At 42.8% G+C, this 14588-nt stretch overlaps 2 protein-coding genes across 2 annotated transcripts; both read left to right on the top strand.

The window, feature by feature from the left end:
• Window positions 1–382: 382 nt before the first annotated feature.
• On the top strand, window positions 383–994 carry LOC131420114 (interferon alpha-2-like). The gene has a single exon (XM_058565895.1). It carries the CDS (start codon window positions 491–493, stop codon window positions 992–994), a length of 504 nt encoding a protein of 167 aa, XP_058421878.1. The 5' UTR covers window positions 383–490.
• Window positions 995–5390: 4396 nt separating this feature from the next.
• On the top strand, window positions 5391–5905 carry LOC131420113 (interferon alpha-4-like). The gene has a single exon (XM_058565894.1). It carries the CDS (start codon window positions 5402–5404, stop codon window positions 5903–5905), a length of 504 nt encoding a protein of 167 aa, XP_058421877.1. The 5' UTR covers window positions 5391–5401.
• Window positions 5906–14588: the final 8683 nt, after the last annotated feature.

Raw genomic sequence — 14588 nt, 5'->3', positions numbered from 1 at the left:
TCTCCCGAACCTGTAAACACGACTCAACCCGCTCGGATTCCGGCCTCAGATCCTCGGGAAACGGGTTCGCTGTAAAAATAGCCCCGCTGAAGTTTCTGTGCGAAAGGAAAGCGCAAAACTCAGGCGAAAGCGCAGAAAACGCCGGCTTCTGTGCTCGCCCCCTGAGAGACACGTCCCCGGCGAGGCCGCCGCCACGCTCCCTCCTCAGCAGTCAGGGCCGCGGAAAGGGAGGTTTCTCCACTATTAAAGCAACGCAAAGTGGGTCCCGGGGGCCGCGACTGTATCTCCCTGGAGCGGCCCCAATGACCGAAAGCAAAGCTCCCAAGTCTTTCCCTCCGAAACTCGGGCGATAGTAAAGGCCCCTGCACGCCCTCTGGCGGCCGCCTAGAGAATCCCGCGTTCCGGGCAGCCCGCGAAGGAAACTGCGCTCATTGCTCAGCGGTGCCCGCGCGCCCCCTGTTGGCAGACTGGTGAATCACCGGAGTTCTCCATGGCCCAGATCCACTGGCTTGTGGCAGGAGTGATGCTCTGCTCCATCCCTGCCTGCTCTCTTGGCGGGGACTCGCCTTGGACCGGTAGCCTACGAAAAACGGAAATCCTCATGTTGTTGAAACAGCTGGAAAGTATCCCCTCTCAGTCATGCCTGAATGACAGAAACGACTTCAAATTTCCTGGGGAAACAGACAATATCACCCAAATCGAGAGGACACAAGTCACCTGTTTCCACCAGCAGATGCTCCAGCAGGTCTTCAACCTCTTCAGCACAGAGCACAGCCGTGCTGCTTGGAACACCACCATCCTCGACCAGCTACTCTCTAGACTTGATCACAGCCTGGAGCAGGTGGAAGAAGAAAATCTGGCTTGTCCTTATTTGGGAATTGTTGTCCGGAAGTACTTCCAAGGAATTCATCGCTATCTGAAGGAAAAGAATTTTAGCCCCTGTGCCTGGGAGATTGTCAGAGTGGAAATGCAAAGGTGCCTTTCCCTCATGTGACAATCTTCAAAGAAAAGTCAACAAATAAATAAGCAATTTAAACACATGACCCTCCCTGGTAAATTATATCATTGTCTACTAAGCCCCCAAACAGCAATCTCGACTCATAATTCTGCACCAGCTGAAAAATACCTGAACAAAAATCATGATAAAATTTTAAAAATGTATTGTACATTATGATTTCCCAAAAATTTCTTTATAGAGAAGAATATGGTCTATTTTCTTAAATAAATAATTTTATGACCATTTTTTAAAATTATTTAATGTCTAGAGGGTATTTGCTGTTCCCAAAGGGTGAAGTTCATTTTCTTATGGAAAGATTCTTCAGGATAGTATATGGTTAAAGATACTTGTCAGTTAAGTTAATGCTCGCTGCTGTAACAGACAAACAGAAAAGTGTAATTTGATCGTAACAGAAATCTATCTTTCCTTCATGTAAGAGCACAATGCAGGCACTTCTGATTAGATAAATCTTCTTTTCTTTTTTGTTTTTTCTTTTTGCTGAGGCAGATTCACCCTGAGCTAACATCCGCTGCCAGACAATCTTCCTCTTTTTATATGTGAGCCACCTCCACAGCACTGCCACTAATAGGCGCGTGGTGTAGGTCCACGCCCAGGAACCCAACCCAAGCCACCAAAGCAGGGCATGCCAAACTTAACCACTAGGCCACCAGGGCTGGCCCAGTTGAATCTTCTTGTTGACTCTTCTCCAAACAGTGATTCAGGGACATGGTACCCTCTATTTTGTGGCTTAGGCATGTTCAACGTGTGACTCCAAATCTGTCTGTGGTACTTGAGTCTATTCCACTCGGTTGTAAAGAGAAAAAGGAAGGTGGATCACATGGGATGTTTTCAAGGGCCAGGACCATACAGGGCAATATCACTTCTGCTCACATTAGGTGGCCTGAATTTCTTCTCATGGGACTTCTAAGTGCAGAGAAGTTGGGAAATAGACTCCAACTGGGTGACTAATGGAAAAGAAGACAAGTATAGTGAATGAGACCACTCTTCATTTTTGCAGTATTTATACGGATGCTTTTTTAGGGGAAAAAATAATAAATGTCTTCACTGCACACAATTCAAGTAAAGAAAAAAAAACTGACCCAAAATCTGATTCCACCATTGAAACCTGGGGAGATGACGTAGATATCACTCGTTCGAGTTCACAGTCTCATTGACCCTTTGAAAGACTCATTCAAGTTGAGGCCCAAAGGCATAGGCTAGAGTTGGAAAATAGCCACGAGTGTGGAGACAACACAAGTTGTTTCCTTATTACCTGAGGGAGCCCAGGAAAGTACGACCAGGTAGCCCCTTGCAGGTATTGAGGATACTGGAATAAAAGTGGAGAGTGAGTCTTCCATTCATGACCAGGCCTAGGATTTCCATTGTGATATTTGAAATATTGAAAATGCACACTTGAAGAAAATACCCCTGCAACCAAACAGTTTCTTTTAAATACCACACAACATTAAATTATAACTTCCTTTGTAGAACCATGAAGAATTTACAGTGTCATTAGATCTATTGTCCTCTCAAATCATAGCTATCTAGCATATATCGGTGTTTTTCTTTCTCCTATGATTACCATGATTATTCTGCTCGTGCACATTGATTGAGCTCCTCAGAGGGTTAGGACTAGAATAGATGCCTGGGAAACAAGGTTGGGTAAGATGATTTCTCCACCCACAGGTATTTTACAGACTCCTGCGGGGTAGTCTAAGGAGAAAAATAGGTCAGGTCGGGTCTTAGTCCAATCGGGCTGCTTTAACAAAACAGCATTGACCGGGTAGCTTGTAAAGAGCCGAAATTTATAGCTCACAGTTCTAGAGACTGGAAATCTAAGATCAGGGTGTCAGCATGGTCCGGTTCTGGTGAGAGCCCGCTTCTGGGGCCCACACTGCTGACTTCTTCTATCCTCATGTGGCAGAAGAGCAAAGGATCTATCTCAGGCCTGTTCTATTAGAATACTAATTCCCTTCAGGAGGGCTCCACCCTCCCCCCCAATCACCTCCCAAAGGCCCCACCACCTAATACCATCACTTTGAGGTCAGGATTTTTCAATGAATTTTGTGGGGACACAAATATTCAGACCATAGCGGCGCACTAAAGCCCACATGTCTGGCATCCAGAAGAGAGAATACAGCCATGCCTTGTAAATAAAGAAGAATGAGCAGGTTAGCAGGCAAAAACAGCAGAGCAAGATCTCAGAATTCAAAGTCTTGTTTCTGACCTGAAGTAACGCTCTAGTTATTACACGCCAAATTTTGGAAATCAAACTGAAATGGGGTCCACTATCTCATGGGAATGGGTGGAGATAACAGGAGGCAGATGACCATTCATCATTCTTTGCGAGGAGACTCCAGAGGTTCTCAGGGTCAAGATAGGCAACTGCCACTTCGGTAAAGAGCCGCCAAAAAGTAACGTGGTCAATTGTGTGGCTGCTGTGAGCTGTGTAAATCAGGGAGAGGGTGAGGTTAGATATGTGGCTCTGTGGATGACACCAGGCTAATTATTTCCTATTCTCACAAACTAGATGGCAAATTAGAGATGAGGTCACACGTGTGAGCACTAGGCAAAGGCTGAAAATCATGCTGCTCTTGCAACTTGAATCCCCAGAGCCGCATGCACCTTAAAGGAAATAGAATCCTAGTGGTTCTAGCAATAAACTCAGCAGGCATTATTGCCATCAGTAAGGGTAGAGTGTCTAATCAGCCATGTCTACTATAATCCTAGCCAATGTGGCCGTGATGAAGCAAAATAGCTTGGTCATTCAGGAACACCCTCCAGGAGGAACAGAAAATCTGAGAAGCTTCTTTAGTAAAAATTCTTTATTGAGTGATTGCACTGGGCCTGGCGCCCAGAATAATACAGTGAATAAGACCGAGTCCAGTTACTAAGGAACTGATTGGCCAAAGACAGTCTCACCCCTACCATTTCAAGAGCAGGAATGGAGAGGGCCAAGGAACATAACTTCTTATGCAAGATAAAAAAAGTTCAGGATCGGAGCTGAAAGTTAATTCTTTACATGATAATAATATTTATCCACTTCCAAAGTCATTACAAAAAGAGTTTCCTTTTGTTTGAAAAGAATAGACTTGGATTGGAACTTCTGAAAGTCCTTTGGGAAACAGGAAATTTAATGCAAAAATACAAAGAAAGATTCAAAATGATAATGTTGTCTAAATCCTGTATTGTCATTCTGGATGATATTGCTCCCAAAGGTGCAAAAGTTAGTTCTCAAGGGTGTGAACAAATCTTAGATATTACGATGCTTTGTGGTGCTCCAAAGCTCAGCCCTGTCCAAAAATATCTTATTCCTTAGTATTCATTTTCCTCTTGGTGTTTGTGTGTGTGTGTATGTCATACAAGAAGCACTGACACTTAGTTCGTGAAAGATAAACTGTATGCAAGATCCGTGCTACAAATCTACGGTGACTTGATGCCTCATTGGAGAACTTTCTCTCCATCATCTGCTTGCTCTCAAAGCCATGTTGTGAGAGGCGGCCTTCTTACTTCCGAGCTGCCATTGACTGTCCTGTGGATGCTGCTTATGTCTGAGCCTCAGTGTGACGTGGGCCTTGAGTATTAAATGCAAGTACTTTGTATTTTATGATTTAATTCTACTATAGATATTCAACACATGAATAATTATGTCAAGTGCCAAAAAAATGTTGACAATATCTGGACGAATATCCAGCAACTAGTGAAGGTAGAAATTATTTTCTTACATGAAAAAAAATTAAAAGTACCTAAAATACATGTTATGAAAATAATTTAATTTTCAAAGGTTTGTAGCAGTTTTGGTAGAGTTTTAAGTACGTCTATACATTGGTATTAGTATCAAGTATTTACATAAATTTTTATTTGAATATGGAATTGGACACATTCCTATTTATATAAGTGAATATATTACCTTAAAGTCGCTCTACAAATTTAGATATAAAGTTAAGTTAAATGTCAATAGCTTATAAATTTAACTTCTAGCTTAAATTTTTTAGTCATTCTTAATCCTGCATTGAATATAAAGAGTAAACTTTGTACATTCTTTTTGTATGTATAAAGCAGAGATATAAATAGGGTACATGTACATGATATACAGTATATCCGTGTTATCAAAATTTCCACAGGTCCAATTAGGATGAAATATCTAAAAAGGCTCTGGGGACAAGCGAAGGGGAGGCAAAATGAAAAAAAAAAAATGGTTGAGAAACGCTGCTCTTGCCCACATGGATAGTGCAAAATGAAAAGCAAAAACAGAGGTAGAAAGTAAGGGAAACATTCAGAAAATGGAAACTGGCACGTACCCTATTTAAGACTCATGCACAAAGCAAGGTCTTCAGAGAACCCAGAGACAAGGGTCACAGGTCACCCACCTCAGCCAGGCCAGCAGCATCTGCAAGATCCCCAATGGCCCTACCCTTTTCCTTCCTGACGGCCCTGGTGGTGCTCAGCTGCCACTCCATCTGCTCTCTGGGATGTGACCTGCCTCACACCCACAGCCTGGGCAACACGAGCGTCTTGATGCTCCCGGAACAAATGAGGAGACTCCCCGCCTTCTCCTGCCTGAAGGACAGAAATGACTTTGGATTCCCCCAGGAGGTGTTTGATGGCAGCCAGATCCAGAAGGCTCAAGCCGTCTCTGTGGTCCATGAGATGATCCAGCAGATCTCCCACCTCTTCAGCACAGAGGGCTCGTCTGCTGCCTGGGATGAGACCCTCCTGGACAAATTCTACACTGGACTTGATCAGCAGCTGACTGACCCGGAAGCCTGTCTGACCCAGGAGGTGGGGGTGGAAGAGACTCCCCTGATAAATGAGGACTCCACGTTGGCTGTGAGGAGATACTTCCAGAGAATCACTCTGTATCTGCAAGAGAAGAAATACAGCTCTTGTGCCTGGGAGATTGTCTGAGCAGAAATCACCAGATCCTTCTCTTCATCAACAAACTTGCAAGAAAGATTAAGGAGCGAGGAATGACACCTGGTTCAACATGGAACTGTTCTCACTGAGTGATAAAGTCACACTTCCACGTGTTCTGTCATGTCAAAGACTCTCACTTCTGCTGTAATCATGACCTGAATCGAATCAATTTGTCAAATGTTTTCAGGAGTATTAAGCACCATCATGTTCAACTCTACAGGCACTAGTCACTTACAGATGACCATGCTGATCTATCTAAGTATTTATTTATCTACCCATCTATCTATTTATTTATTTATAAGAGTTCAATTATTTTTGTTCATATAATATTATGGGCACCTTTTCATCGTGGTTAAGAGAAAAAATGTATTCTTTCTATTTAGTCAATTTATTATTTTCTCTGTTCATTAAATTGTTTATATAGAAAATTCCTGGTATTTGTGTATTATTTAAAAAAGAAACACCAAGTCTGAGTGTAACCTGATAAGGAATGCATGGTACAATGCACTCACTCGTTATAATGTTTTCCAAGTTAGAAATAGAAACAGATCTCCTCTGAGCCGGGTGATAGGTTGTCCTCAGGATATAGAGGTGAACACAACAAATCAATCCTGCTTTCTTGTCTCTCTGATTTTTCTTGAGAAACCAACCTCATACACTCAGCCAGGGCCTTAGAATTGAGAGTCACTTAAACAAATGCTTGTCGTTAACTGAGTCCCCAGAGCAGGAGCACTTCTTCTTTTCTTATTCCCACCCGGTATCCTGCACAATGTGAGGGATATTGTAGGTCCTCAGAGCTGTCAATAAAAGTGATCAATAGTTTAAGTGTCTTGCTGCATTTTCTCTTGTGGGCTACTCTTGTCTTCTGAGGTGACCTGTAAATTTGCTAATGGGCATCTCCTTAGTCTTTCCCTCAACTTGATGCATGATTAGGGCAATTGTTTGCCGTTTCCTATAGTAGTTTTTTCAGCTTTAAAACAGAGATAATGAGAATACTCTATTCCATTTAGTGTATCATCTCATGTTATAGTCTCCATATAATGAGAATAGAGCCACTCATAAACTTGTTACCATAATTGAGTAAATTATGTAAAGCATCAGGCAGATATTAAACATAGGTATGATAGTTCCTGGCTGTTACAGTGACAGGTATATACAAAGGTGTAAAAGCCATTATTCCACATCCCCCAAAGACGATTATGCTGCATTTGTGCCTTGCTCAGCTCAGAATTTTATTATGCAAAAATTCTACCCTTGTGAATTAAAATAGGATCATCTTTTTTAGTATTATACAAAGGCTATACACAAATTTTTGAATTCAAATAGCAAATGAAATAGTCTCATGTCTCTACTGAACACCACATTAATAACACCTAAGGATATCTGGGGGCATCAAAATAAAACACAATCAGTGCATTTGGCATCTAAGATATTAAGTGGTAAATTACGTATAAGTGCAAACCTACATTAAGCTGAAATGGAAAGCATTTTGATGCAAATAGACTACCAATTTGAATGCAACTTATCCATGTGGGATGACATTTTGAAAAAGTTAAAACCCTCCACTGAAAAATCATGACTATATACAAAGCTGAATGCTTAATAGAAGACTCTTGCTTACAACATATGAGGGGGGAAAAAAGATTTTCTAAGTGAAAATTATTTAAGATAGTTACTGAGCCATAAGATATTGCCAAACAAGGCAATTCTCTCAACTGAAAATAAGATAAGCAGAGAAGTAATTCTGAAAATATTACTGATAAGTTTGCTTCCATTAAAGCCAGGACCTTATAATAAAGTCTGCTTTGCGCATAAATAAACTATTTAAACTTAACGTACTTTAATATTTCTACATTTAAAAATATTTTTTCGACCACGTTAACACTGTAGGAGAAATCAACCATTAAAATGGAATGAAATCATATATATATAGGCACCCATTTTCTCTTCCTCCCCGGGGCTCCTTTAAAGTCAGCTGGGTCCCCAAGTCATTCCACTGGAGGGTCCCAATATTTCCTAGATTCGTGTCCAGATTGTAGGTGCGTTTGCCTTTCGCTGAATTCGTGTCTTTCTCCCCAGAAACCATCCTGAATCTGAAAAGAGACCCCAGCACGCTCTGATTTCGAGCCGTCAGTCCCCTGAATAAACGGGCGCTTTTGTGAACGGTCTGCTAGGATCTCCCAGGAGAAAGGAAAGGACGGATGGACGCGGGGCAGGTGCAGACGGTGAAAGGCTCTGGCGACGCCGCGGCGCAGCTCCCCTCGGCGTCAGGCCCGAGAAGGAGGCGTTGACTCCGGTTCTCGGGCCCCACGCGGTCCCCGAGCCCGGCGGCGCCCCTCCCGGGCCGGGGCTCAGCGGACGGCGAAGCGCCGGGTCTCCCCGTGGAGGCGGCGCCCGAGTGCGCGGCGCCGGAGCCCCAGGCGGGTCCCGCTGGGCGGGCGGCGCCGGTTGGTCGGTTACGGAGAGTTCGGGCGCCCCCTGCCGGCCGTTGGGGGCAGCGAAAGGAGCTTTGCGCGCGCCATTGAGCCGGGTCCCGGAGCTCAGTTTCACTGTGGTCCAGGTGAAGCGCTGAGATTCTGGCCTCCCTGGTCTCCGTGCTGACGACAGTGGTGATGCTCTGCTCCATCCCTCACATTTTACCCGTTAGTGTATATTGCTTTACATTATTCCAATCATTTCCCATATTCATGTAAGTTGGTAGCGTAAGTACTTGTTCTTTTTAATCCACAAGAGCCACTAGCTCAGTGTTTTCCACAGAGGAGCCACCAAAATGTCTGTAATTCACTCACTCTGCGGTGCAGGGGCCATAAGCCTCACAGGTCTTGTCTCCCACGCGTCTCATAAATGTATGGTGAGAATTAATATGAGCAATCTATGCGAACCATCCGGAATATATATTAAATGTGGTTATTTTATAATTATTATTAGAATTATTAATTTTGTAGATCTCATTTTACTCTCTGAGAAATAATTGCCAATTGATAATTTCATTTTGCTTATTACATAAAATCATCAAAATACTTTCTTATTTGGTCATCTACAAATTTGCAAGTGGAAGACAAATTGATGAAGACATAAAGAATTTGTAATCAGTGAGACAATAAGGAATATCAATGCTTTCGAAGTAAAGTATAGGGCTTCCCAGAAAGGAAGTGATGGTTCACCACATGCAGTTTTCACAGGCATCTAATGTTGTGGGTAAGGAGCTGGAATTCGGAATGTGACGTAGTAGCTTTGGAAACCTGGGTTTGCCATTTACTTCTTAGATCGTTTTACTATATAAACTCTTCACAGGTGGCTCTTTGGAAAGAAGAATATTAACACCTCAGTTTCAACTATGCTGTAAGGATTAAATGAGTCTCTTAGAAAAGGCAAAGTAATTTGTAGTTACTGTCATTATTAGCTGCAGCATCATTTTTGATAAAGACGGAAAGAAGTCACGAAATTTGTCTGGTTAGGTCCTTGGCGATCATGACCAGAGTAGCACTGTAACACTTACTCCGTCATCAATTTAGGATTAATATGCCACAAGAAAATTAAGGCAGCATCAAGGAATGTGTTGTTTATCCTCAAGTAAATGTAGAGAAGGAAAAATACTCTCAAGAAACCTTGCCATAACCACAATACCGTGGGATCTTCTTATCACAGTGTTATGGACTGAATGTTCGCATGCACCCAAAATTCATCTGTTGAAACCCTGCCCCCCAACATGATGGGATTAGGAGGAGGGGTCTTTGGAAGGTAATTGGGATTAGATGAGGTTATGAGGGTGGAGCTTCATGAGTGGGATTAAGGCCTATATGAGAGTCCCTCAGATCTCCACCATGTGAGGATACAAAGAGAAGTTGGCAGCCTGCAACCTAGAAGCGAGCTCAACCATGCTGGCATCCTGATCTCAGACTTCCAGCCTCCAGAACTGTGACAAATAAATTGCTGTTGTTTATAAGCCACTCAGTCTATACTACTTAGTTGCAGAAGCCTGAACTGAGACACATGGCATCATTCATACAGCACCTACGATACACTGGTTGAAATTGTGCCTAAACATTTCAAGTTCAAATCATACACGACAGAGATGAAATTGTCATGTGTAATTATTCTCAACCCCTTTCTTTAAGAGAAAACCTGATATCTGTGCTCACTGGTAGAGAGCATAGATGCTGAGAGAGGAGGAATGACGGCCCCATGGAAAAGGCAAATGAGTATTAACGAGAGAAGGGAACAGCAAGAAGGAGGAGGAGGCTACAAGAAAGAAAACGCTGGTGTTCGGTTCCCCCAGGGGATAATCCCAAATACCTCTCTAGAATAATTTGTCGTCTTTAGTTTTTGAAAAAATGTTGGGGGCCATTTAACCAACTGTGGCTAACCATGGCCTGGTCTAAATATTTGCATCAACCATTCGTCTAGTGAGCAACTAGTCAGATGGGGGCCGTGAAATCAGCTGATCTTGCTCGTCTTCCCATACCAGTGAAAGTCAGTGAGTGTCCGTGTCTCGAGAGTCAAAATATTTTTCCTTAATTCCTGAACTTTCCTGTCAACTTGTTAGTGAAGAAAAAGAACCTACTTGATTCCAGGGCCTAAATTATTTTTATTTATTTTCCTATTATCCTTGAATAGGTCAGAAAGAAGATATTATTTCCTCTAAATTTAATCTGCTCAGGGAAAATATTCTTAAGGCAGTAGGCCATTCTGCCTGGTTTCTTAGGAAACTCACGTTTACTTGAATGCAAAAGTGGGTGTGTAATACCTATCAGACAGGGGCTGATGAAAGGATCTACTGGTGAATCCAGACTCATTCAATGTGTAAACATGTTTTGATTTTACACTTTGTAATACGTTGATCTGAAGATCTGTTTCTCAGGACAATATATTTCTGTACATGTTTAAAATTATTATAAAATGTTTAGGCATATAAAGACTTAATATGTGATTGCGATAGGTATCAAAGACAAAAGCTCTCTCAATTTGCTGTCTGAGTTTACTAGTTCACGGTACTGATATGAAATCCTAGCCACCAATTATGCAAAAGTGCTTATTCACAGGACTAGGAAAATTCCATTTTTCCCATGCCAAACAGTTGCATTTGTTAATTATTCAGAAGACAATCCATTGTAATATTTTCTAAAAAGTGTTCAAACGATGTCAATTTTTCATGATGCAGAGTTTTAACCTCAACACTGAGAAACACCCTTGCGTAAAACTGACCTGCGTGAGGAGACGGAAGTCTGGCCCAGCTCCGTTCCCACTTCCGATCTCACATTGAGACTTTCTATCATTATTTTATAAAAGAAAGTCCCTTTTACGAATCCCAAGCCTCACCATGTTGCACTGCTCCAGGGTGCAAAACCTCTGTGACACCAAACAGATGGACAATTCCAGAAGGCTTAGCTTTGGGGAGAGAGTTCCTTGATGCTAAGTACAGAAAAGATATTGATGCTTTGTCAGTTACCTCCTCTCTCCCATACCAACATCTACCTTTTTACTGGCTAGTTTGGATCAACATTAAAGGTGCTTAATTTTTATCTTCTTCATCCTAAATATGATCGTTCAGTCCTCAGCCCTACAACCGTTACCTGTATTACCTCGCTCCTGTCATTCTGTTCATACTCAAAACTTCTTGAACATTCTCTGCACTATCGGTTCTTACGTTTTCACCTGCAGCTCATTTCTGCGCACACTGTCATGTGGCTTCAGCCTCCCTGTTCTCCTGATACAGCTCAGCTGAGGTGGACAACACACTCCGTCTTACTGAGCTCAGAGGTCACTGTCAGTCAGCCTTAGCCGACACCTCAGAAGCATCTGACTCTTTAGACCATGTCCTCCTTTTCGAGTCGGACCTTCATCTGGCTTCTGTGTCACCACCATCTTCTGCTTTTCTGCTCCTCCTCCTCTCTTTCCTTTGTTAACTACTCCCTCTCTTTCTAGGGAATTTTGGTGTTTCTCAAATTTCCGTGCTAGGCACCACACTTCATCCTCTCTGTACATGCAGTCTCAACCTCCCCAATAGTTCCAAATGTCATCTCTCTGATTATGACTTCCATGTGGATGTCTGTACCCAGAGTCCCATCTCCAACCATGAGACCCACACTGCCACCTGCTACCCTAGAACACCTCCACTTACCATGTCCAAACTTGACCATCATGCATTTGCATTGCATCTGGCACCCCCCACAGTGCCAAAAAGTAGAAGGTATATTCACAACTTATTTGTTGAAGTTTAAATTCCATGAATGTATAACATATTTCATTTTAGTTTCTTGCTCATGCACTTCCTGAAATGCAATCAACAACCATTAGACATGATTTCTCCAAGAAAGTAGAAGTACAACTGAATAGCTCCGGCTGCTACAATCTGTCAGAGTGTCTTGTGCATTTCCTCCAGAGCCCCAGAGAGGGTTCCTACCTAATGACTTCCCTGTCAATGACTTTGCCTGTCTTCTCTGCCAGAAAGCTCCATTAAAGAAAGTAATATCTTGGTTTTATTTACCAATTATTCACAAACACAAGTAAATTACTTGGAGCAGAGATACTTAAAAATATTTTATGGATCACCTAAATGAATGAAACTATTTATGTTCCTTTGGATTTGAAGGCAGAACCAAGGTGCAAGGACACTTGGTATCTCTTTAAGAGATTGAGTAAGACCCAGCATTTAACATAGAGATTTTACACTCCCAAAGCAAATGAAAACAGAAGACAAAGCTGACCACATAACATGAAGACTACGTGTTCTAAACACAATAATCATCATAGATAAAGAGACAAATTCTAATTATTACAAATTGAAAACCCAGTTTCTCTTGATTCAAAAGTACAGTTTCCTCTTATTATTAAAAAACAGTCTGCAAAAATGACTCAATGAATTTTATAACTGAAGCAGGAAAAAAGTCTTTGAGTAAATATTTACAAGCTTGAGGCCACTTACAAGTAGGCAAGACCCCTTTGTGGAAGACTGGGTCTAAGTCTCCTTTCCAATTTCTCAGGGTTTCTGTGACTTGAGGACACAGAGGAAGGACTGATTTACTTTCACTTCTTAACTTCCAGTCTGACAACGTCTGGGCACCGCAGCTGTATTCTTTCTTCCTCAGATGGAGACTGGTTCTTGGGAAATACCTCTTCACAGCCAGGCTGGAGCCCTCACTGCCCAGGAGGCTCTTTTCCTCCCCCATCTCCCGCACAAACTGGTCTCCAGATCTTCCACCTGCTGATCCAGTCCAGTGAGGACCTGCAGCTGTTAGTGCTGAGGAGGCTGAAGGTCTGCTGGATCGTCTCAGGGACAAAGAGGTGGCCTGAGCTTTCGGAACTGGCTGCCATCCAGCTGCTTCTGGGGGAACCTGAAAACAAAACATTCTTGTCCTCCAGGCTGGAAGACAAGAAAGACTCTCCTCATTGGTCCAGAACAGTGCAGGCCTCCTGCTTTGGCAGGCCATGGTTCTGGGCCAGGTCACAGCTATGGGTGCAGACAGAGCTGGACAACCTCATCCTCGGTGTCATCGGTGAAGAGGGTGGCCGGCCCCTGGTGAGCTTGGTGATGCAGATGTCTGGCCATGCAAGCCTTTATCCAGCTGCTCTGGGCACCTGCTGGCAAATGAGATTCTTAAATAGGCTAGAATTGTCATTTTCTGTACTTATCTCAATTTTGTTTCCACTTCTTTCCAATTTCTGTCTATTTATGGGCCTCGGGTAACGTCATGACTTTAACACTTCTTTTGTATTATTACACTGGAAATTAAACACACTCATAGAAAATGACAGAAGTCTCAATCCAATGGGATGTAGTCATCTAAATGAGACCCAATGTTGAAATTAAAACAAGAATCTCAATCTAGCTCTCTCAATCTTTTTTTCTTTTTTTTTTTTATTCTTTTGCTGAGGAAGATTCACCCTGAGCTAACATCCGTGCCTATCTTCCTCTATTTTGTATGTGGGTCGCCACCACAGCATGGCCACTGACGAGTGATGTAGTTCTGCGCCCGGGAACTGAACCCGGGCCGCCAGAGTATGCTGAACTTATCCACTAGGCCACGAGGCCAGCCCCTAGCTCTCCTTTTTAATTCGAATAAGAAGAGGACTTGGAGGTTTGATCCTGGACGCCATGTTTACACTTCTTAACTTACACTGAAATACAAGTGGCCTCACCCCTCTGCGTTTCCCTTTGGAGGAGCTAATATGTTTGATTTGAATTCTTCCACATTTCTTCACAGGAGCCATAGCTCACGTGTTCTGACATAGTCTACAGATAACAGTGGCATACAACTGGAACACAGGGGTTAATTCATGCAGTTCTCTTCATTCTGTCACCAGAAATATGTCGACTGCACACAGCTGACAGACATGTGTTTGGCAACGTGGATTCAGGGAAAGGAAGACAGGGATGCTGAGTGCCCTCCCGGGAGCAGGGCAGACAGACACTAAAGGCAGGAGCAAGTCCTCAGAGCTGGTGAAGAGGAGGGACCGGGAGGCAGCACCCTCTGAGAAGGCTCCACTTTCTGACAAAATCCGTGGATCGTGAATTTCGATGACACCAGAATTTCATGCCCTCTTCTAAAAACTGACACAACATTAGTACTGGTCACACAGGAAACTGTAAAGATTAAATACAGTTTGCATATTACAGACTGAGGATCTGAACGTAGTGAATGAGAGCTACCTTTAGAAATGTCGATGCTAATAA

The sequence above is a fragment of the Diceros bicornis genome, chromosome 22 (assembly GCF_020826845.1).
Source record: "Diceros bicornis minor isolate mBicDic1 chromosome 22, mDicBic1.mat.cur, whole genome shotgun sequence".
In the NCBI taxonomy this organism is placed as follows: domain Eukaryota; kingdom Metazoa; phylum Chordata; class Mammalia; order Perissodactyla; family Rhinocerotidae; genus Diceros; species Diceros bicornis.
This window is presented reverse-complemented; position numbering and strand designations above follow the sequence as displayed.